General features: G+C 42.4%; 1 protein-coding gene across 1 annotated transcript in view; it reads left to right on the plus strand.

Annotated features, from left to right (window-relative positions):
• ACACA (acetyl-CoA carboxylase alpha) overlaps positions 1–25,348 on the plus strand; it is a 190,668-nt gene that overhangs the window by 34,113 nt on the left and 131,207 nt on the right. Inside the window, 6 exon segments of the mRNA XM_061562031.1 lie at positions 652–776; positions 7,113–7,226; positions 9,193–9,306; positions 16,692–16,775; positions 18,315–18,433; positions 25,127–25,150. Of these exon segments, the coding sequence (XP_061418015.1) occupies positions 652–776; positions 7,113–7,226; positions 9,193–9,306; positions 16,692–16,775; positions 18,315–18,433; positions 25,127–25,150 (580 nt within the window).

The raw sequence follows: 25,348 nt of genomic DNA on the forward strand, positions 1-25,348 counted from the left end.
AGAGTGGCTTGAAAGTCCAGAGATGAGAATGCTCAGATGACTGTTGGAAGTATATCTAAGGAAAAGGAGGCAGAATGAAGAAGTTAGACCATTCACACATGTTAATAATATTCCTGACAAGACAAGGGAGTGCAAGACTTAAATGGTTTGACCGTGTGTTGAGAAGAGACAAAAAATATGCAATTAGAAGTGTTATGGAGGTGTCACCATTGCAGCACGAGAGGAAAAGAGGGAGACTGAGGGTGAGATGGAAGGATGTGGTGAAATGAGATATGAGGACAGAGGATGCGAGTTGAAAAGAGCCACAGCATCGAAGTATATGGAGAACCAAAACCCAATCGGTCACCGCCATGAAATAATGTAACTTTTGGCTATGAATAAGATTAACTCTTTTTGTGTTTCATTGTTGCATTCAGTCTGTGTTATTCATTATCGGTGTGTCTCAGTGTTGCATTTATTGTCCATGCGTTAAATCGCTGCACGGCTTGCCGTTCTCGTTTGTATGTATGTATGTTGAACTTCTTTTGCACCATACGCAGCCAACCGTTCAAGCACCAAATCTTGCCGCATGGCTGTCTCACGTGGGGTTTGTGCTCTGTGCTCTCTTGTCGATGGCCCATCTTGTTCGCTCGCTCCGTGGTGGCGGTCAAGGGCACTACGACAAGTGTGTGATCGCTCTGCGAGAGAACCACAAGGGCGATATGACCACGGTCGTCCACTACATCTTCTCGCATGCCCACGTTGCCAAGAAGAACGCTCTCGTCATCATGCTCATCGTAAGGCTGCTTTACCCGAGTGTGCGCATACACACATTGGTCATGCTTGTTTTGATAACAGAGATTTAAAGTCGTGAGAGCCAGATGTTCGTCTTTAATACAAAAAAAACGGTTAAATACATCATGCGCTTGATTATTTTCTTCACTGATGGTGATGGAGATATCAGAACATTCATTTTCTATCGGTAAAGTCACGTAGAAGGGAAGTAATAAAATAATAAAAATAAAACATAATAAAACAATTCTCACGACGTTTCGGCTACAACGCAAGCAGCCGTCTTCAGGTGAAGAATGAGACACTACCAAACTAGGAGCTTATATATAAGCTGCATTGGGGGTTGAAGAGCGCCTTAACAAAAAGAATGTGCATGTGAAGAGGGATTTAGCATATTCATGGAAAATGCGTAGGCGTTGGGCGGGGGGGTGTCAAAGTCATATTATGCCCATGCATTATGCAGGATCAGCAGCAACCAAGGGGGGTGCAGGGATTAGCAGTAACAAAGGAAAGGAATGTTAATGATACTGCTAATCCCTGCACCCCCCTTGGTTGCTGCTGATCCTGCATAATGCATGGGCATAATATGACTTTGACACCCCCCCGCCCAACGCCTACGCATTTTCCATGAATATGCTAAATCCCTCTTCACATGCACATTCTTTTTGTTAAGGCGCTCTTCAACCCCCAATGCAGCTTATATATAAGCTCCTAGTTTGGTAGTGTCTCATTCTTCACCTGAAGACGGCTGCTTGCGTTGTAGCCGAAACGTCGTGAGAAATGTTTTATTATGTTTTATTTTTATTATTTTATTACTTCCCTTCTACGTGACTTTACCGAAAGAAACAAGAAGATGAATCCCTGCAGTCACGAAAGCTTTAAATCGAAATTCATTTTCTAACTATGTGAATTGGACCCAAAGTGTCTCCCTGTTCTTGAGCATGGGGCAGTGCTCGTATCCATGGGCGGGAATGAAAATGCCACAGTCATGGCAATGGCACATATTGTGTGGACCAGTTTAACCCATGTGAAAAGCACCACTACTGACAGCCCACAGATTTCGCCGATGTCTGTTCGGATTATACTGTGTGTTGTTGGGCATGATGTCCGACATTTCATTCCACGTGATGGAAGCTTCTTGAAAACTGAGTTCTGCGAAAACACAATCGAAGAGCTATCCGGCACAACTGTGAAAACTTACACAGTCGCCACTAAAGCACTACTCATTTGATCAACCCAGGAGATAATGAGCTAAAACGACCTCCAACCAGGATTTGAACTTGTCAGCTTACGATTGTGAGTAGAGTTTTCTGCCACAATACATTTGTTTACCCAGGAAAGCCAGGTGGTACTAATAAGGGGTCTAACCAGAGCTTGATTTTATACTTAATATTTTCAGGTAACTGCGTCTCCAGACTTTTTTTTACAAGGGTTCTGCATTGGGATGTTAGACCAATATCGTTAATATGTTGGTTGTGTTGGAGGAAACCAAGAGTAACCTGGAGAAAATCCCGACATCAAAGGGGATAAAAAAAAATCTAAATCTTTATTCACATTATGTTTCAACAAGTAGTGCTTATTAGTTTTGTAAAGAAAAGAAAACATTCACAAAAAGTACTTGGTTACTTTTCAAGGTATTATAATTAAGCGTGTTATGGTTTTGTTGGAATTAATCTTTGTTGGACTTAATCTCTAACATATTTTGCAATGGACGTACTTACAGAAGTGCTAGACACTCCATTCGCATTCTAAATGCATCTAATGAGATGTGACAATCTGGATGCTTCTGCACTTAGGCACATTTTTGGCAAACAAGAGAAACTCACCAACACCGACATAATCAAACCACTTCTTGAGTCTGTTTCAGGCTTCTACCCATGGGTGTATAGAATATAGTCTGTCTCAGGAACCTCCATTAGAATGTTTGACCAATTCTCTAAATAGTGTTTTTATATACAAGGTAAAGGTGCATCCCTGCAATTTCTTGTTCACATCATTTCTAGTGGAAATGGTCTCCACGAGAGGGAGCTCTATGGAGCCCTTCCAGTAAAATATTTAGCAAATCTTCCACACAAGCCAGACGTCTTGGAAAAGGTGGGAGTACCCAAACTTTACCCTACCACACGCAACACTGCCGATTGACTAACGGTGGTGAATCCATTTCGACTGCTGGGTGGACGGAGGTGGGGGATATTTAAGAAATCTGCCAATTATTTCAATTTCCACGCCAAAACTAGTGACCTCTGGATTGGAAATCTAATGTGCTAACCATTATAGTGTCTCCTTTCTGCTTCTTATGAGTCGAAGTAAAGGACCCCTTGGTTGTTGCGACGACGCATTTGCAATATTAAAACACGAGTGGGAAAAGTAGCGCCGCGTCATTTTTTATTCAGTTTTTTTTTCCGTGCCGTTCCTCGCGGAAGGGCTCACATCAGCCGTGGCCGATGGATTTAACTTAATCACCTGGAACAGCTCCTGATCAGTAGGCGGGCCACCTGACGTGCGCTTCCCGCGATAGAAAGAAAGAAAAAACAGAGAGCAAGTGAGAGAGCGGGAAATTCGGGGCAGGCGCATCTGGCCGACCCGCGACTGGGGATCGGGTTAATCGCTGCACGTCCCCGACGATTAGCGTGCCCCGTTTAAACGCATTAACCCCCGTGCACAGACACACACGTGTGCACGCACACACTGTGGTGGATGCTCGGGGCGACACAGGGCCGCTGAGAATGAGGCCGCTTTGCACCATGCCCAGCAGCACAGGGCGTACGTTGGCTAGGCCTTTAATTGTTGTTTTTCTTGCACTGAAATTGAACCTCCTGTTTTTTTTCATGTATATTTATAGCAGGAGTGGCTCTCATCAGAAGTGTTGGTATTGATTCATGGATCAGCAGTTTTGATGGGGTTTTTTTAATTCGAATTGTATTTTTAAATACTGAAAGGAAAATATTAAAATTGGCACATACACCTGAGAGTATGTCGACCATGGAGATGGAGTGATGACATCAGCAGGTGTGCAGGTGTTAGATGGATTGTTACTTTGCAGGACCATCAGATACGGTGATGGCTTCGGGAGGCATTCATCCAGTAGTAAACTGATCATGGGCGATAAAAAAATAACAAGAAAAACGCATAACTCAAATACTCAGTGGCCTTTATTTGTAATCAGGTGAAAGCCCGTTGAGTCAAATAAACCCTTTGCAATGGAGACCTGGGTTAATATACAAGGAAGCAATGATCACAATACAAATATTTACTGCCGAATTGAAGACATTTAAGTATTGACCAGCAGTAAAGTGAGCATTCCAAATGGGTAAAATTAAATACAGTACAAAGCAAGTTAATATTATTTTTAAAAAATATGCACAAAAGTTGTTTAATTTAAACAGCTAAGTACAATAAATTGTAATATAAACACATTTTAGTGCTTTGATTCATACTAAATGCTTTCGAAATAGCTGCTGTAGTTTATTGTAGTATTAGTTTCCAATAATAACGCAGGATTAAATGCACCGGTTGCTGCCCACTCGCGCACGTTTTTTTTATTGATAACGGGAATAACGCAACTAGTGCAGTTTTTTTTTGCTGTGTGCGAGATCCTCGGGATGTGTCTGTGCGTGCGAAATAAAACAAAAATAAGATAAGAGGCCGGAGCAGACTAAATGAGAAAATAAAACCTGCCCGCATCCTCTTGCGTATTAGACGGCTGTCTCTGTTGGTCGTTAACAGAGGGCAATGGTGAACTTCTGGCAAAAAGCACGACCGGTATCAGAGGGAGGGCGAATCAGAGAGTAGTGGTTGGTGGGATTGGGGTGGGTGGAGGGGCACAGCAGAGAGGTCTGGCGCTCTCCCACCCGCCGCTTCATTTCCATCTTGCTCGTGCTGGGACCATCTCATTTCCCTTCCCAGTGCTAACGTCTTCACATTAAATATTTTCACCGCCTCTCTGTTCCAGCTCTGCACCATCCCCTTCCACCATAACCCCCCCGTCATTTTCACACCGCCCCCCCGCAACCCACCACCTCTCTCTCTCTCCTCTACCCCCTGCACCCATACCCGCCTCGCCACCCGGTAATCGGCCCGCGGAATGGGGCACGTGCTGCTTGGAATTCGCTCCTGTTTACAGTTATCTATTAATATTCCTCGGCTCTCAACGGGAGCGCGCGGCATGCGCGGTTGATTGGGTTTGCCGCGGGGTTATTAAATTTTCATGGGGGCCCCTGCCGTAAATGGCTTTGTTTATATCCGTCACGAGATGAGAGATTTTTTATTAGCGCTTGGTCCTCCGCAAACCCATTACCAGATAAGTATCTGGTGTCAGAGCAAGGAAGGGGCTGTGGAGGAACAAGCAACTTGCTGAATGGAATTCATCGCCGCATTTTCTGTTTTTCAGTAATGTCCATCCTTTTGAAGAAATCGTAGATTAATTTTCTAAATTAAACTTTACGTTCGTTTTATATGCAGTTAATCAATGTACTGTTTATAATGGGGAGATACATCGACACGTAGCATCATACTCTATACACACGGTTGTTGTCAAATTGTTTACAAATATAAATATACGGAAAAATGGTGGAAAATTGCTTTGAAGAGTTACATAGCGCGTTCAATTAAAAGTTTCCACGGGGAACATTTAATTCACTGCCTTTGCGGTATCGTTTATTGCATTGGTTTTATTTCGTTATTTCAAATAAATATTTATTTGGCTCAATTAAATTAGGTCGGGCAGCTTGTTGAAAGGAAGTGCTGGCGGTTTAATTGATTCCTTTGGTAAAAAGGACGTCCGAGTTTGCAGCGCGGGCGGAGCATTCTTATTTTAGCCGCAACTTGTCATGTGCATGAAAAAAAAACAGTGAAAATATATTCACTATAACATTAAACTTCTGATGCAGTATTTAATAACCCCTTCATGCAAACTAGCGAGAACACACTTGACAAATGATAATCTCGTGTACCTCAGTTGTCAACAACATCCCAGCCGCCACATGCGTAAAGATTACCCCGAGACTAACTGACAGCGTATTTAATTCAACACAGTTGTTTAACCAACCACCATCTAAAATAAACTGCCTTTGCCATATTCCATATATAAACACACACACAATGGAGTTATTAGTAGTAATTTGCAATTTACCAAGGAAAGCCTTGCTGAGTCTTGAGACACTGTTTTTCTGGAAAGCTCTACTTATGATGTTTGGCCAATTAATTCATTTCCTTATTGAGTATTTTTGCACATGGGAGGAAAACAGAATATTCTGCAAACACCCCATGCGTGCGAGGAGATAGCACAGTTTAAAACTCTGTTTTTGGTAAACACTTTATTTGTATTTCTTTACACTTTTCCCCCCAGTTATGTAATCACCGTGATGTTATGAGACCGATAAATTTTCATTCAGAACTCGCAATTAGCAATGCATCACCCAATTTCAGAGAAAGGCTCTGGAATAAGACGTCACATAACTATTTCCGAGTCCCTTCAAAAGGCCTCTTATCCACGGCAAGGGCAAACTTATTATATTCCCAGCAAAGAGTGTTCATTTCACGTCAGTAAAACTGAAATGTTCAATGCTCAGAACTGGAATAAGCTAAATTAAGTGACAAACTAAATTTAATACGATGGGTAATTATTGTGCAATCTTTGGTGACCATACTGAGACCTTCAGCTCATGATACTTGAAAACCTGGTTTAATCATGTCGCTGAAACCCAGATTTAAATCCAGAATTGGTGCCAGCTCAGTGACTCTGACACGGGCATTAGTTTCCCAAGGATCCAGCCACCTACCTATGCCGTTTGTCGCTGACTTATTATTGCTATTCATATTTTTTAAGTCAAAGATTCTTCCTGCTCAGATAAGTAACGGGGTGGCATTGATTTTGTCCCTGGCCCCGAGTCAGTGGTGGAAATTCCACATTTTTCTAGTGGGGACCAGGCTCTCCATAGAACACTCATAATTGACTCACCACAAAGTGGTCCTGATTTTATTGTTGCTTGAGGAGTGATCGTCGGAATTGATAATCAGCCATGATCTTTCCACTGCTGGATGAAGGCTGTCCCAAACCGTTTGCAGCACTTACAGTCTTGCAATGCAACAATCCATCTAGTATCGGCACACGGGCTGATTTAATTGCTCCTCCTCAAAAAAACTTTTCACCTACAGGTATCTATTTTACTTACTCACATGTGTCACCAGAAAGATAATGTTTCATTTTCTTTGTCAATGTCAATGTTTCTGTTCCGTATGTCATAGTGGGTAATATGCACCACTTATACATACTGGTAAGAAGCAAAATGGCGTTATTATCATTAGAATTGTTTGCATGACTCACATTCTCTCTCTGGCAGGACCAGCTGTTCGGGCGCGACCCCACCCTGACGGAGGAGCTCGCAGCTATCTTAAGCGAGCTCACTCAGCTCAGCAAGACCACCAACTCCAAGGTTGCCCTGCGTGCCCGTCAGGTGACCATCACCACCACGACCACTCCGCGCCATCACCAGCCCTTCCACCTTCGCAGCACAAACACCCAACATAAAATGTACACGGTGACAGAATGGCAGGTGTCACCTCCTTGAATCGAACTGCGAATTGAACCGTGACCCTGAATCGTGATAATCTATCTGATCGTTTTCTTGGTTCTTTCGGTAAAGTCACGTAGAAGGGACTTTACCGAAAGAACCAAGAAGATGAATCCCTGCAGTCACGAAAGCTTTAAATCGAAATATCTGATCGTTGTAGGGTAGTGAATCATTGTATTCGAAGGTCTTCTCCATACTGCTGTCAGCTAGGACCCATTCACAGTGTGGTGGCGAGATGTTAAGTACCTCACTTGGCATACAGGAGGGTATGGGTTCGATCCCGACCCTGACGCCTGTATATTTAGAGTTTGCATGTTCTGCCTGTAGTCGCATACGATTTACTACGGGTCCTCCGGTTTTTCCCTCCACATTTAGAAACATTCGTTTTGAGTATTTGGCTGCTTTAAATGTACACATGATAAGCCACTTAATTGACCTATCATTTGTGGCCAGTTTGCTTCTGAAAAAGAGCTTTTTCGCTCAGTTGGCCTTGACTGGTAAAATAAAAAATTAAACAATGTTTAGTTTATTCCCGTTAACTCTCGATTAACCATGGGCAGATTATCCGGCTTGCAGAAGAACTGTGCTCATCCTCTGCCTTTTACGTGTGAACTGGATTTATTGTTGGTTGCTCCTCACTCATCAGGGGTTAGTGACATAGTGCCTACGTGACCGCCAACGTATTGGGACATAAACTGATTACACTTAAGAAGCAATTAAAACAGACGACACATGTCTTCGCCCCGATTCTATGTGGGTATATCATACTTGTAAATGACATCCCTTTTCCCTTAGAAAATCGAGCATTGACTATGTAACTTTGTGTTCAGTGTTTTAGAGGTGCGGTCGCATCCAAACTCACTACATCCACATTCACAATGTATCGTATCGCTCGTGGTGCTGTTTGATGGCTCACTGTTCTGTTCCCTATAGTTATTCACACGCGGCTGTGCTCACTCATTAATTAGTATCCCACCCCCCACCGTTGTTGGCCGTCCAGTTTGGCTGGTGGCCGCACTTTTGCTATTATTATTCTCTGCTATCTCATGCGTGTTTTTTTTGCTACCGGCTCCAGGATAAATGGCCCCAACACCCTTCGCGTTCGTTTACCCCACCGCTACCTCCCCTGACCCGATTAAAACAAAAATCTATCGGTGCACCTTGTGTATACCCTCCAGCCTCTTGTTCTTGTTTAATTGCTTCTCGACGCCGTGCTAACGCCAGTGGTGTATTTCGCCCTTCAGAGTAACGCATTCATTTCGAGTCAATATAAATGCTACGCTTGCAATATTAGATGTAATATAACGGATAGGTGACCTTTATTTATAACCGGGTGAGAGCCCTTATTTATAGCTAGGTAATAACCATGCGGGGGGCTTGCACTGGTTGCATAGTGGATGGCCTGCTGCAATGTGAAGCTGGCAACCTGAGTTTGATGCATGGCCTTGGCTAAACGTTGGTGGCGAGTGATATTGAACCGAATTTTGGGTCCAACCTGCACTGACCAGAGTGGTGAAGTATGGTCAAACAACCCCCATTACTGACATGGCATGAAGAGGCCTTCATCCAGCAGTGTATTGAAAACATGGATTTATGTGTACATGTTCCCAAATGTCTAGTTCAGATATCACTCACCTCTTGCCACTCACTGATGTTAGCCCATTCTGAGTTCATAGTGCGCTGTGTCCTACATGCTTTGCCACCGCTCAGCTACCACTAAATATTTTTGTAATGTCAATCTTAAAAAAATTCGCAATTTTTTTTTATAACTTAAAATTAAAATTTAAAAGCATTTATTCCACAATGTACACATGGACAATGCATCACTGCTGATGTATGTGTTGTTTAGGTGCTCATAGCTTCCAATCTGCCCTCGTACGAGCTTCGGCACAATCAGGTGGAGTCAATCTTCCTCTCGGCCATCGACATGTTTGGGCATCAGTTCTGTCCTGAGAACCTGCAGGTGAGCATCTGTGCAGTACATCGTCATAGCGGTTAGAAATCTGTACTGAAATGACTCATCTCCAACATAAGTTGCAACGTCGTTTTCAATAATTAGTGTCGTCAGCATCATCATCATCATTGCCATTATTGTTTTTGTCGTCAACCTCATTATAATCAATGTCTTTAATTATTGACATCATCATCATCATTATCTTCATTGTAGTTATCATCATTAATATCATCCATGTACCAACTCTTGCTTTGCAGCAGTTTAGCTCGAAAAGAGTCTCTGCATACAACTCTGAATCTTAGCCATTGAATCAAAGACCTTCAGGGAAGGACAGTGTGGGAATTTATGAAACGGTGGGTAAGTCTCCAACTTTGGCCATTAAATATAATGCCCTTTATCTTACCTATTGAAACTAATGTTGGGCATGTAAAAATAATAACGGAAGTAAAATTTCACAGGGAAAAAAAAGACAAGAGTGCCTTTGTAGATTTATGTTGACCCCGCTGCTAATTTCCAGCAGCGCTATGATTCTCGCTGTATTTATGAGCAGTGTATAAGGGGAGCTGCCCGCTGTATTGAGTGTCTGCAATGGCACTCAAACACCTTTTAGGTGACAGCTGTTATTACACACAGGCAGTGACCAATGTGTATTAAGAATGTCCAGAATGGTCTGTACCAAAGTGGTAGCTTTGACAGCTAATAACTCGAAAATGACTGCAGATAAAACGACAACAGTTTCTGTAGTACGCCAACATTTGTCAGATGTTTAAATGTGGCGAATTTGAGCCAAAGATGTCAAGGAGGTATTTTTCTTGTCCTTTTCATCTCCCTTTAAAAAATATATTTTTTGTACAACTCAGTACGGACTAAACTGTGCAGTTATTATCGGTCTTGGCCTTGCCATAGGAATTGGATCTTTGATTGACACTGTTATTAAACCCGCATAACTCAAGTGCTTAGGCATTAAAAGAAAGTAAAAAAATACAGGGAAAAAAATGTCTATGCCGGTCAGTCCTGGCGTCTCTAATGTTTACGTGAGTGACAGTGCAGTAAGTGTTTATTGTAAATATTTGACGTAACATTATAACACATTGATATTCAGGAATTTTAAAGAAGGTCTTTATTCCACTCAGTTAAAGTATCCCATGGATTTACAGCATCAAATGTCATCGTGGACCCAGTTACATCGCATTGCCATTATTGTCTTAAATGGCAACGGGGTTTTATGTTGTATTGGAATTGAATATTGTATTAATCAGAACATGCAGCCTCTCAGACATCACAACCAAAAGGCATTCCAGATTTTTCTGGTTCAGAAACCTTCAGAGAAAAGCAAAGGACATCTCTGTTTTTATCAGAATCAGAATCTTTATACTGGAAGAATCCGCTGAGCTATGAAGCTTTTTTCCACAGATGTCCAGTATGGGCGGGTCAAAAATGTACAACAAACAATACAAAAACAGATTGGAGTGCAAATTATAGGAAAGCTAAGAAAGTCACTAAATATGAATACAAATAGAATATAAAGCACAAATTGTTAAGTACAACTATGAAAATAAAATAAAACTCTAAACTTAAATAAAGAACAACTAAATGCATTTAGGATTGAATGATTTGCTAATCTGCAGCGTATGATTACAGGTTGTGTGCATGTGTATATTAAATATACTCAAACTTAATTTGGAGCTTTCGTGACTGCAGGAATTATTCTTTGGTTCTTTCGGTAAAGTCACGTATAAAGATAAAATAATAAATGAAATTAAATACTAGCATACTAGTATTAATTTAATTTATTATTTTTTTATACGTGACTTTACCGAAAGAAGCAAAGAATTAAATATACTCTTTGTACTTTGGGAGAACGCTTCCTCTCAGAACCCTTTATCAACCTTCACACAATGGTAGAGTTTTCCTTCTTTCCTGCTGCCTCGAGTTCAAAACCAACCCCCCCCCCCCCCCCGACCACTGGTGCTGCCGACCCCATTCCCCTGTTCAAGTCCAAGCACAAAATCTTCCTTATCCCTTTTTTTCCCTCTGACCTCCCATCTATAAAGTGCATCTGATTTTAAAAATGTATATATATACTGTATCTCACCACGTTTTTCGCGATTCCTTGTGATGCACATGATCCATTCTTGTCCATCGTTTTGACATGCAGCCGCATTTCGGCGCTATATAAACCAATATCGTATTCTACTCTACACTGTGACATGCATAATACATTTATGGAATGGGTTTTCATTTGTAGTTAATATGCATCGCTTGATTGGTAAACCCGCATTAAACAAATTGAACTCAGCCCAACACAATTTTACCTTAGTGCTCCATTGTTAAATGTATTTTTTTTTCTCCATATTCTTCTCTCTCCCCCTCGTTGTGTATTGAACGCAGATTTTAAAACTGCACTATCACTTGGTTTGCAAATGTGCTGAGCTCGCCACAAACAGCGAAAGGTGTATTCTAATTTTAATTAATGCAAATTCTGTTGCCGCGTCGATGTGACCGGAAACCCCAAGTGTAATGCCCAACTGGTTAGGCAACTACATCCCGTTATGGTCAAAGTGATGGTCAGTGCAACTGTATAATTCTAGATTTGAAGTTTTCGTGACTGCAAGGATCCATACTCTTTGGTTCTTTCGGTAAAGTCACGTAGATGAAAAATATAAAATTATAAAATGTAGTTTCATTTTATTACTTATTATTATTATTTATATTTTTCATCTACGTGACTTTACCCAAAGAACAACTGGATAATATTCAACCAAATGTTTGTGAGTAATTAGAGTAAAATAAAAATTATGTTTTTTTCCCTTCACAACCTATAGAGTTATTTTGACAATGCATTAAGAGGTCGCTTAAATAGAGGTAAATTCAAAGTGAGCAACGGTCACTTTTTAAAATGTCTGTGAAAGGGTTGTTTGATATAAATAGACCATTGGTTATAAATGGAGGCTGATTTAAGTAGGTTTTCGATTAAATAGAACGTTGGTTGGTTTAAGTAGATCTCCATGAAAGTAAATGTTGGTAAATATACGTATATCTGCGATGAAAGTGAATGTCGTTTTAATTAAGCAGATCTCATCTTCTTGGTTCTTTCGGTAAAGTCACGTAGAAGGAAAATAATAAAAATAAAATATAATAAAATAATTCTCACGACGTTTCGGCCACAACGCAAGCAGCCGTCTTTAGGTGGAGAACAGGTCTGTCGAGAGACTCTGTCTGAGAATTATTTTATTATGTTATATTTTTATTATTTTATTATTTTCCTTCTACGTGACTTTACCGAAAGAACCAAGAAGATGAATCCCTGCAGTCACGAAAGCTTTAAATCGAAATTTAAGCAGATCTCGATGAAAATGAATGTGACTTTCAGTCCTAATCGATGGCTTTCATTGAGAATGACTTAAGGTCAACATGAGTCAACTTAAATGGATCTCGATGAATGGGAATGGTCCATTTGAATGCAAGTGATGGCCAATTAGAGCAGATCCCAATTGGAAGTGAATAGTGAACCACATAAGTAGATCTCCATTGAAGCGAGGGAGTGATTGATATAAGTAATGGTCAGTGAAAGTGAATATCATTAAGCGAAATGAAGTCGAACAGGTCCAGCTTTTCTGGTTTCGACCTACTCAACTCACCAGGTCAGTCCACATTATACCCATTCAAGGCTACATGCACCCCAGGTGGCGCTGTTTGCCCGCTTTTGTCCGCTGGCTGCAAGTGGACGCTAAATCATCATTACCACAGTTGCAGCATTCGTTTAAGCGTGTATGATAAGTATGATTATTTACGAAAGTCCTGCACATGCAAGTCATCAAGGCTGGGTTTTATCTCTAGCACGCAGCCACCCCATGCAACTCGCGACCTGGTGGTGGGCGGTGGGGTGGGGGGGTAGGGAAGGGACATTAATTCTAGATTTGAAGCTTTCGTGACTGCAATGATTCATATTCTTAGGTTTTTTCGGTAAAGTCACGTAGGTAAAACATCAAAATTAATAAAAATAAAATAAAACAAAAAATCACGACGTGTTGCCTCCGAAACGTCGTGATTTTTTGTTTTATTTTATTTGTATTAATTTTGATGTTTTACCTACGTGACTTTACCGAAAAAACCTAAGAATAGGGAAGGGACGTTAAATTATTTTATTTGGAACGCTTAATTGACGGCGCTGGTAGTTTTAGAGTGAGCTCCGTGGGTGTGTGCGTGTGCGTCCTCAGGGTTTTTTTTTATCGCCTGCCATTATCAATATTTAAATAGATCAATTGATAAATCAATGCAGGTTTTTCAACCAGGTGAGAGTCCATTAGGAGACTGTGTCTCGTCTGCAGCGAAGATCTGAGAGAATATAAAACGTGTTCGGGGAGGAGATGCACTAAACACAGAGAGATGAACGTAAACGCTGTGAAAGATGTACAGTGATCCCTCGTTTATCGCGGTTAATGGGGACCGGAACCCCTCGCGATAGGTGAAAATCCGCGAAGTAGGATTGGCCCCCTAGGAATTTTTGTATATGTGTGTGTGTGGGTACCAGAATGTTTAAAATATGTATATTTATACTTTATATATATATTTGACTTAAATCTATATAATTATAAAACCTTAATATAATACATTCACTCTCTCTCTCTCATACGATACGTATTATGGTGTTCTACACTCACCAATGACAGTAGTATCTTGAGACTTGACTCCAGTAATGACGACGACGACGATGACAATGACGATGACAATGACGACGATGACAGACCTGTGCAGTTCGATGAATGTGATGATGAATGATGATGATGGTGTTACTGCACAGGTATAATGAGGCCTTTAAATCAGTTTGAAAAATCCGCGATGCACTGAGGCCGCGAAACTTGAACCGCGAAGTGGCGAGGGATTACTGTAATTGAAATAATGAATGTGTGTTGAATAACAAAAGAGATGATGACTTCAAAAAGATTTGTGCAATATAATATTATACAGTTGAAAGTAACATAAATGACGATGCTTAAGCAATGAAATCATAGTGATATAATAAACAACACAATAATTATCAATTAAAATACAATACCTTTCATAGTTTATTGTAACCTATATCACTGTACTTGGAATTATTATGTTTGATAGGGATATGATCCCACCTCCCCCCCCCCCCCCCCCCCTTGACGATGAAATTGATTTGATTCAGGAATATTTTCTTTTTGTGAACATTGTTGTGAATGTAGCAGGGTACCCTGGTGGCTTTAGGAGTTTTAAGTGAACCCATTCTATGTAACATACATGGATGTGTATAGCCCGTTTTTCAGTCACCTGCTGGATCAGTGGCAGGGAGTGGAGGGAGGAAAACAGTGGAATTTGATTCACTGCCCTCTACTGCCCACAACACCTACTATACCTAGTTTTATGGGTGACGGTCACCCATCTAACCACTATCTAGACTCAAACCTGCTTAGCTTCTGAGGTCTATTGGGATGTGGCACATTCTGGATGATTTGGTTATATGTGCAATACATACAAATATAAAAAAACACCAATTGGCCTACACACATAGAATTATTCGATCCATGTATTGGGAGTTTAAGAATCAATATTACATCAATAAATTAATACATTGCTACTTATTCTTGGTTCTTTCTGTCAAGTCACGTAGAAGGGAAATAATAAAATAATAAAAATAAAGCAACAAAATTATTGTTTTGTTTTTTATAATTGAATTGGAAATTTATTATTATTTTATTATTTCCCTTCTACGTGACTTTACCGAAAAAACCAAGAATATGAATCCCTGCAGTCACGAAAGCTTTAAATCGAAACATTGCTACTTCCCAAATGTTTGTTATGCAAATAGATAATACCGCAGTAAAATTACTATACAAATCAAGGAGCTTGTTTTTATTCAGAAAGTTGTCTTGCACTCATGAGGTTTACATCAGTATTGGAGTAGTTCCTGTGCCTTTCATGTAAATTGTCGTTAAGAAGATGTTGGTGAAAGCGCTGTGTGAATGTGCTATCTTTTTTGCGACTGCCACTTGTGTTGTTTGTCAACTGCTGGAGACTTGAGAAAATACGTAAAATCCATCTCTGATGTCAAAGCTGTTGCGCGGTCGTGTGCTTAGGTACCACTTGTGCCGTACAGCTCGTTCCAACTTCAGTGGTCGTAGGATATTAATATTTCTGTTGTAGGAATAATCTCATTTGTTTACCTGAGAATGTCTCACTGAGTCACAACGCTGTATTCCAGGAGTTTCCTGTATCAGGATGAGGCATTCCCACGACACGAATGAGAGCATAACACTCAACATGTATAATCACTCATTTATTCGTCTGAAAACATCTTAATGTTCAGAGGACGGTAGAACTTGAGTAATTGTTGGTGCCGTCTCACCACCTGGCTGTTACCTTCTTGCTTGTCAGGCACAGATGAACTACGCTATATAAAACTAAATATTATTATAAACATCTACAGAGATGGGTTCAGGAACCAAGTTTCTGTATTGCTATCTCCTGGCCATATTGCAGCCTGGTGATTTTTGGAGTTTCTCAAATATGCATGAGCCACCAACCCATACCTCCGAAGTGATATATTGTAAGCACCACAACAGTGGTGTTTTTATATAGTTACCTCAATTATCCGTCTGTTATTATTGCTTCTTAAAGTAACCGGTTTACTTGCCCACGTGTTTTCAATCACATCGGCACTGATTCCATGGACCCTCGAAGAGTGAGGAGCAGTGAAAAATCAAGCACTTGCTTAAATATATGTTCCGAGATATTTTGCAAGTACGGTTAAAATGGGCAACCCAGATAAATTTACCCACTGATAATCGAGAGTTAGCTGTGCATTCAAATGAGGGACTACACCTCAGGCAAGTGATGTTGTATTCCGGAGGTGTACCGTGAGCAAGCCTTTTTAAATCCTTTATATTAAGTTCACTTGCTTGCTTGCTTGCGCGCTTACGACCGTGCAAATCTTTCGGTCGTTTTTTAACCCACTTCCCGTGATCCAATCGAGCTGACATTTTGCACACAGACTCGTTGTGCGTGACAATTTATTTTCGTGAAAATTTTTTTCCCCAAATTTTCCACTTTTTAGGAATTTTTTTAAAAATTTAATTTAAAATACCAATGTGATAAAAATGAAACTCTTACTCAAGAAAAACAGAAATGAATAATAAAATAAAACCTGATGCCACGCTTATAAAGGATTTATAGTGAAAAACTTTGTTTTTACGGGTTAATTTTTTACTAATCTCCTGTACAGGTGGCGTCTCGTAAAATGAAGACCCTCTGGGCCAGCCAGTGGCCATTGTACACGTGTATGATCCCCTACGGCCAGTTGGTCCCCGTCGGTCAATGAGGGTGGAATGGATGTGGAAATAGGATGTCCTGCCTAATTCTCGCTGCAGAAACTCATCATTTCGGAGACATCGATCTTTGATGTGCTTCCCAACTTCTTCTACCACAGCAACCAGATCGTGAGGATGGCTGCAGTTAGAGGTAAGAAAGCCCTCTTGGCGGGGGGGGGGGGGGCATAATGATGAAAATGTGAAGATGTTGTGCAGCGTTGTCATTGCCCAGTGCACAGATATATTGGCAACATGGGGAATCTTTTTTAGTGAATTATAGTCATATCAGATTTTTAAGAAAGTGACCAGAAATATCTTCTTGGTTCTTTCGGTAAAGTCACGTAGAAGGGAAATAATAAAATTAAAACATAATAAAATAATTCTCACGACGTTTCGGCCACAACGCAAGCAGCCGTCCTCAGGTGAAGAACAGGTCTGTCGGAAAGACAGCTTCTGAATGAAACACCACCAGGCTTGGAGCGTATATTTAAGCTGGGTTGGAGGGGGAAGAGTGCCTTGACAAAATTTTATTATTTCCCTTCTACGTGACTTTACCGAAAGAACCAAGAAGATGAATCCCTGCAGTCACGAAAGCTTTAAATCGAAATTTGACCAGAAATTATTTCAGTAAGTCTCTATGGCAGGGAATGGAGGTTGATCGAATACATCTCTATAAAGGTAAATGCAGGTAGACTTTATAGATCTTTATGACATTAATTCGAGGTCACATTAACAGATATGTGAAACTGAACAGAGGCAGCCATAATAGATCTCCAGTTAAGTGAATGTAGTTCACTGCTGTTAACAAATGTCTCTGAAAGTAATGGAGCTTACTCGAATAGGTCTCTTTAAATGAACAGCTTTTGATTTAATCTATTAGACAGAATGGCCATCTCTTGAGTATACAGTTCTATCTCTACAGAGTCAATGGCAGCTGATTAACACACAACACAAGTTTAGCAGTTTTGCATCTTTTCTCCCCTATCTACAACACCCCGTCACCAGTGAGTAACCCTCTCATGCTTGTGTACATGCGTAACCCACCTGGGCTCCCCACTGTGCTGCTTCTGCCATTCATCTCGGTCAGTTAACCCGCAACGCCGGGGCCCTGTTCTGTAACCCCCTGCCAGCAAACCTTTGAGAGTTCACCTGGCCTCAAATTACCTAATTTGGCACAAGCATGCGTACATGTGTGTCCGCGTGTCTTTGTATGCGCATAGTGTAGAGCGGTTAGCACGGTGTGCAACTAATCCGGCGACCCAAGTTCGATTCCCGCTCCACCGAGTCGATGTGAGACCCTTCGTCCGATGTTGTCAGTTGTGTCAATTTAAATACTCGAGTCCCATCGTCCAATTGTACGTGTGTGTTGTGTGTGTCTGTGTTTATAAACACAGTCACAGTCCGATTGTACGGGTATGTCTATGTGTTCTCGCTCACGGCCAACACCAGTGACGATTATCTGAACTGGTCCTGGGCCTCACCTAGGGCGACTTGGCCTCAAATGAGTACCTGGTGCAATGTGTAAACATCGTCACTGGGGGGACAAAGGCGACAGGGCATGGTGCTGGCTTCGTGTGCCTTGCCCAGCTTTCATAGGTGGTCGCTAACAGCACTTGCCGTACAGTCTATTAAGGCTATACGGGTGATCTTTGTCTTCTTGTCTTTGCACGTGTGCCCACCTAGGTGTACGTGCGGAGAGCGTACATTGCGTACGAGCTTAACAGCCTGCAGCACCAGCAGTTCAGGGACGGCACCTGCATCGTCGAGTTCCAGTTCATGCTGCCCTCCTCCCATCCCAACAGGTTGTAGCGCTGCTTTCGCCCTCTCCTCGCGCCCCTGATCGGATCCGTTTGTGTCTCCAGCTTCGATCCCTTCAAAGAAACCTCTTTCTGTTCCTCATCCTTTTCTGTGTCTACTCCACATTGCACTTCCCAGCATCCAAGTCCACTATAGTCTTGTAATTCTGTGTTTGTATCCCCTTTTCACCCCTTTGTTGAAACATACTCTCCTTCTGATGCTTCTGTGTCAGATCCCTATTTCACCTGATTTTCTGCTGATTTTCAGTAGAAGAAATTCCAAACTGCACTGAATATCGACACTTTTTTTAAAAATAGGCACATTATAAATGCTTCTCTGTTTATATTTTGCAGAAGTTATTCTCGTAATGCATAGTTTGCTTTTGAGTAATTTTACAAGTATAAACAAAAAATACATAAAACACAGTTCAGTGCGTTGCAGATCTTCTTATTCCTCTTCGGCGTATATATGTAAACGTATATACATAGATAGGGGCGCACACGGCTTACCGCGTCAAGCAGTCGAGCGGCCAGGTCGAATCACGCCCATTTATCTCCCTCTGTCGACCCATCTCTGTGCCTTCTCCTCCCGCACCCTCGAGTCTCAGCCACCTTGCTGCTCCCTCGGCTGCAGATCCGTTGCTCTGTTAATCAAGCAATCGACCGGTGTGCATTCCCTTTCGGTTGGGCTCATTCGTTCCTACGTCCTGCACGTCTGCTCGTCCGCTCCGTTATCTTGTCTGCCGCTAAACCGTCGCGCTATTGGCATTTTTTGGTCCACCTTCCCGTGTTGATCATTTTTCTTTTTTTTGTGTGTGTGTTTCTTTTTGTTGTTGTTGAGGGTTTATGCGCTGCAGGCTGCTAGGCTTTGTTAGTATGCAAGTGTATAGATCTTAGTGTTAAAGGTCGTGGGAATTTATTTGTCCATATTCCATGGTTGGTGAAAGGTGGGAGCATTAAAGTGCAGTACAACATTTTTATTTTGCTCTACTGCTGTCTGCTGACCACCATGGAGCCACTCCACAGCTGCCCGATGATGAGCTGGCGTGCATGGTGGTCACTCACCTCTGGTATTTATTTAATATAAATTTTCGCCATTTTTCATGCGTCCACGATTAAGACCTCACCTCCCGTGTAATAAAAGAGGGTTTTACTGAATGGGGTTAGTGGTTTGACAATAATTGTTCATTGTTACCTTCAAGGTTCCTTATCAGGAGGTTAATGCTGTAAGATATTTGATAAATTTTTTTTTTTTGTATACAGAAAACCCATGCAACATAGGGGAATAGTTCTCAAATTCCACACAGTTTAAAAAAAATACTTTGTCTCCTACAGTCAGACACAACCTCATTGCCCCCCATTCAGAAGTGTTCCTCACAAATAAGTTATGGCACCGTCTATGCGTGGTCCACCAACCTCCCCACATATAAAATGAACGGACATGTTAACCAACCCCCCCCCCCCCGTACGCTGAAGCCACCTTAATCAACAAGCTAACGACGGTGGGGCCGGTGCGTGGGCAACCGGAGGCACGCGGAGTAGTTAGCGGCGGGCAGTGCTGATGATGAGACGGAGATTGAGAGCAGCAGCCGAGGCCCTTGATAAGCCTCCGCGGAGATGCTGCCGTCGCTTTTATAGCACGCGGGGTTCCTCCGTGTATACCTGCGGCTTTAATTACTGCGCTATGATTCATGGCCGCTTTGAAGCCATGTAACAGTGGGGGTTTTTTGGCGGTACGGCATAGAGAAAGGGGGGTGGGAGGGTCGGTGGTGGAGGGGCCAGCTTGGCTCTGCTGTTCGTTGGTATTGGTTAGGAGGGCGGGCATGCATTGGTAGGCGTTGCGAATAATAGTGTGAGGATCTCCTTACTTTCATCCTTTTATCTTCCTTTAAACCGCATCCTTCTCATCTGCCTTCCTCCCTGTCCCTGCAACCACTTCCTTCCCTCCCCGCATCGCATGGTGTCTGCTCAATATCGGCCTGTCAAGCTGTGATGGTTGCACGGCACACACTTGGCTTGGCACGCCACACTTGCCCTATTCCTCTCTCTCTCTCCCGCCCTTGTGTCCGTCCGTTCGTACGTTTTTCTGTCCGCCAGCTTTCCCGCCTGTCTGTCGTTTCTCCTCTTGATTGATGACGGGTGGGACTCAGGAGTTCCGTCTTTAAGTCCCCGCAATTCAGATCACAGATCAACGCCTGACTCTGCCGCAGGCTCTGGTGGGACGCTCTTGCCGGCAGGTGTCCCAGGGCCTGACGTCGTGAAAAAAATTGAAATTTTTTTTTTTAATTCTGAGCCAAAAGTAGATTTTTTTTTTTGCCTCTCTACACCCCTATCCCCGCTGTGTGCCAACGTGTCTTGTATTTTTCAAATAAAGGGAGAGAAAGGGGTAAAAAGACGCACCACGGGGCTCTTCAACTAATGCAAACCACATACAGTCATTTGTTACAGTAATGTGCATAGTTCATTTTCTGCCCTGTTGGACGCTTTACAGTACTTGCGCTGCATTTTTAATCTCACCCCCCCCCCCCCACTCCTTCTATGCTTATTTCCATATTGATCGTATGTTCAGAAATCCGTGCGCTGAGTGAACAAGTGCGTGCATACGCATATATGTGTGTGTATGCGTCTGTGAACTTGAATGAAGCGGTAGCACAGTGATTAGTGCACTGAGCTACAAGGCCGGAGAACCGAGTTCCATTCCTTCCAATGCCTAACATAGGTGGCGAGTTATTTGTGAACCGTTTAGCTTACCAATAACAACATGAATCTGTCCCTTTGCCTACTGTAAAGTAAGTCTTCACTATTTCATGTCACTTCACAATGCACTTAGTCTGGCACCAGCTCCCTTGCCCTTACTTTGTGATAAATACGAGCTGTGTGTGTTGCGTGTATATTTTGGTTACATGTTTTTTGTGTCAATGTGGGGAGTGGTAGCGTCATGGTTAGCATACTGTGCTACAAACTCGGTGACTTGGGTTCGATTCCTGACCGTGGCTAACATCAGTAGTGGTTATTTAAACCGATCCTGGGCCTCCCCTTGGGTGTAAACATCAGAACTTGTGAGACAAAGGTGGCTGGGCATGGTGCTAACCACCAGAGGTGGGACAAAGTCATTGTTATGCAAGTCCAAGTCGAGTCTGAAGTCATCAAATTCATGACTCGAGTCTGACTCGAGTCCAAGTCACATGACTCGAGTCCACACCTCAGAGGTGGGACAAAGTCATTGTTATGCAAGTCCAAGTCGAGTCTGAAGTCATCAAATTCATGACTCGAGTCTGACTCGAGTCCAAGTCACATGACTCGAGTCCACACCTCTGCTAACCACAGCAACCTCGTTTGTGGCATACTGGCCTTATTAAGTGCTCACAAACAACATTTGTCCAAACAGTCTGTTAAAGGCTATACAGGGGATCTTTGTATTTGTTAGAGTATGTATATATGTTCATGTGTGTGTCTATGTGTGTTCGGATGAGTGAGTGTATTGATTAGTGAGTGCATATATGTATTCGAGAGTATGAGTGTATCTGTGTGTAAATGCAGAACGCTGTGTAAAAATGCAGCGCATGGCAATTCCAGTTTCATTTGAAAAAAAGTTCGGAAAATTTGTCTCGCTCACTTATTTTTTATATATTTTGATATTTTTTCAGCAAGCTGCTATTAACAGGTGCCTTCTGGCCATCATTAGTTACTCATTTAAAACTCAGCACAAGTTTTTTTTTTTAATGCTTCATCTCCTTCCAAAAATACAATATGAGATTCAGACCTCCCCTGCGGTGAAGGCATCACTAATAATGCTCGATTTGAATGAACAGCTTCAAAATCATTCAAACAAATCACCTTCCTCTCCCTGAAAACATATTTCTTTAATACACTTTGCCTTTGCTACTCTCTCCGCTGCGAGATAAGCTGCACGTATATTTATTTGACGCTGCAATTGTATTGTCATGAGCCAAAATATTTATCTAAAATATCTCCCATCTCTCATATTTTTGTTTCGCCTGATGCATTGCGTGCGGTAAATTCCGCCTAACGCTGTTGTCACTGCAGCGGATGCAACATTACTAATGCGCAAAAAATGTGTGCGTATGTGTGTATGAAAAAGCATGTGTGATCTGTTCACCTATTGCTAAATATTAATTCTTGAGGTCGCTCAGCAGGAGAGGCAGCGGCTCGCAATCGGAAGGTTGTGAGTTTCAAATCTTGTTTGTGGAATTGACTCAGACCATTATCCCTCCAGGTTGATAAAATGAGTATTTCTTTCTAGGGCAAGTCAAGAGTTTGTTGTCCTATGGATAGACTTACCTCCACCATGGGAATGTGGAATTTACACCACTGGCTCAGGGCTGTACACAGGATTTTAGCACCACCTCAATGCTCATTAGTGCAGGAAAGCACTTTTTTTCTTAATAACATTGCAGCTATTGACAGTGTCACCTCTGAGTAGTTGAGTGACCCCCCCCCCCCCCCTCCAAACAGCCACCTACTTACTCAGCTGTTGGACATCGTTATCCTTTTGTGGTAGTAACGTCCCCGGGGCCTCAATGCATGACAGGTTAACAATAACCCACACGGCGTTGATTGCCTTTGGAATTGTGGCCACTTACAATAATGGATTAATGAGGCGACGTATTGTTATGTTATGCATGGTGTAATTGTCAGTGAAATGTGCGCGTGCGTGTCACGGATTGTGGACACTTGGCACCCGTGCAAATGGTGGCGCCAGACGCGGTGTGTTTGCGATGATGTGTCCGGCAGGGTTGGGGGAAGGGGATCAGAGGGGCGAGTGGGAAAGGGGAGGAGGGGAGGGGGGGGCTGTTTTCTCGGGGGGCATGGTGGCCTCAGCTGCAGGGCAAGCGGCATTTCTTTAGAAACAAAGTCAAACCTTGGCTCTTGGCGATAACACACGTACACAGGGAGAAAATAACCCCAATGAGAAATACAGTATTACAAAGGGGCTTACACACACCTGTACACACACACACGCATCACGTACATGCACGTACACACATTCAAATTCATTTGTGTTTTTCAATGCGTTAATATGAAATTGTGCGCAGGCATTGCTCTGGCCCTCGATGTGCGCCCGGCAGATAGAGCTGGGCCAGAGCGCCAGGCGTATCTGAATTTTCGGCTGAAAAAATGTAATCAACTATTTGCAATTTCAGCTCTGCGAATTGAATGGGGGGGTTGGGGGGGGGGTGTTGGGTGGGGGAGATGTTAACACGATGACGGAGGTGCGAGCCTAGGAATTTCTGTGGCATGAAGTCCCACAAGGCATGGCCCCAACATTCCTCCACGTAATGACACGTTATGTTAATTGATGAATCAAATTCTCCATTTCGGTATTTGTGATGTGTGCGAATCGAAAGGGGGCATGCTTGCCTCTGAGGCCAATGACCTTCGGGTCACACACACACACGAAAAAATCACGCTGTTCCAGTGTCACTGAAGGTGCCATTCCACAACAGGCAGGTTAAGGCAGGCGGTGACCTTGTGGCTGCATTTGCACACGTGACAAATATTATATACATGCACCAAAATGTTTACGTGGATTAACTGAACGCCTGTCACTTTCATAAAGATGTGATAATCAGAATCTGTATTTATCCTGGAGAAATCCGAAGAATTATGTAGGGGCAAGTCAGAATTAAAGTTTCATAGAGTTATATTAAAATGATGAATATTAATTTTCACGTGATGTCTATTAAATAAATTGACATTCAATTTCATCGAGATCCGTTAATTAAAGTGATTTACATTAACTTTCATCGAGCTATAGTAAAGCTATTGAAATTCTTTGTCATAGAGTTCTATTAAAACGGCTGCAATTCACATTCTCTGAGGTGTCTTTAAGTGATTGATATTCTTTTCCACTGTATTGCAGTGACCTCCATTGCATTCCAACGCGTTTCTATATTGCCGTGGGTATTTGCAGTAAAAGGAACACAATAGAAGGTTATGGAGGGCATTTTAATAGAGCTCTATGAAAGTGAACGGCGGTCGGTTTAACTGCGTCAAATTTAACACTTTTTGCAGATTTCTACCTCCTTATAGCACCACCTGTCTTACTAATCACATTCCTACACGATCATTGTCTCCTTGTGAAACCTTCTCTGTTCTCTCTGTACTTCTCCCCAGAGAAACAAACGCACTCAATGATTCATACGTGCGTTGTTTTTAACAGTCAGCACTAATCACTAGCCTCACCCAGCAGGTGATTGAACAAAAGCAAAAGGGCTGTACGTGCACGTGCACGGCAACAGTTGGGTGGCACGATGTCGGAGGCCAGAGTCTTCTGCAAACGGTTATGTCCAGCGATGTGCGGCGCTAGCTGTTTGAGCGAGGACCACAGTGGAGCGATAAGACACGCGAGTTGCGCCGCTGCTGATGCCACCCGTCTCGGCACTCGCGATTGGTGCCCGTCGCTGCCGTCGACGCGTACCGAATCCACGTGTTGCGTACTTGCCAACCATGCCTATTGAGGCGGTAGGCTGCTGGATTTCAGATTTTTCGAAGCTACTCAATCGCTTTGCGAGATATTTGTAAAAAAATTATGTCGACGTAATATTCCTTCAATATATGCAGTAAAAGAGGGTTTTAAAATTGGGTGGTCGCTGCTTAGTTTGGCAGGGTTGGCAAGTATGGTGTTGTACTAACACCCACTAATCGTGATCCATCTCCTCTCTTAATTGATTGCAGGGGCAGCATACCCACACTGAACAGGTACGACAGGAAGCAGACCAGACGTACAGTGGGACCTTCTTAATCGCACCTTGTATGGGAACGAATGAAATAACATTATTGCAGTTACTCAACTATCTATGCTTGACTATGGCATCTGAAATGTTGTGTATGAATAAAGCTTGGAATTTTGTTTTCAATTCGATCATAAGCAAAACGTCTTATAACCAGGTGATGGTT

This window comes from Lethenteron reissneri, chromosome 28, assembly GCF_015708825.2.
Source record: "Lethenteron reissneri isolate LAM-NWPU_2019-01 chromosome 28, ASM1570882v1, whole genome shotgun sequence".
Taxonomy (NCBI): Eukaryota; Metazoa; Chordata; class Hyperoartia; order Petromyzontiformes; family Petromyzontidae; genus Lethenteron; species Lethenteron reissneri.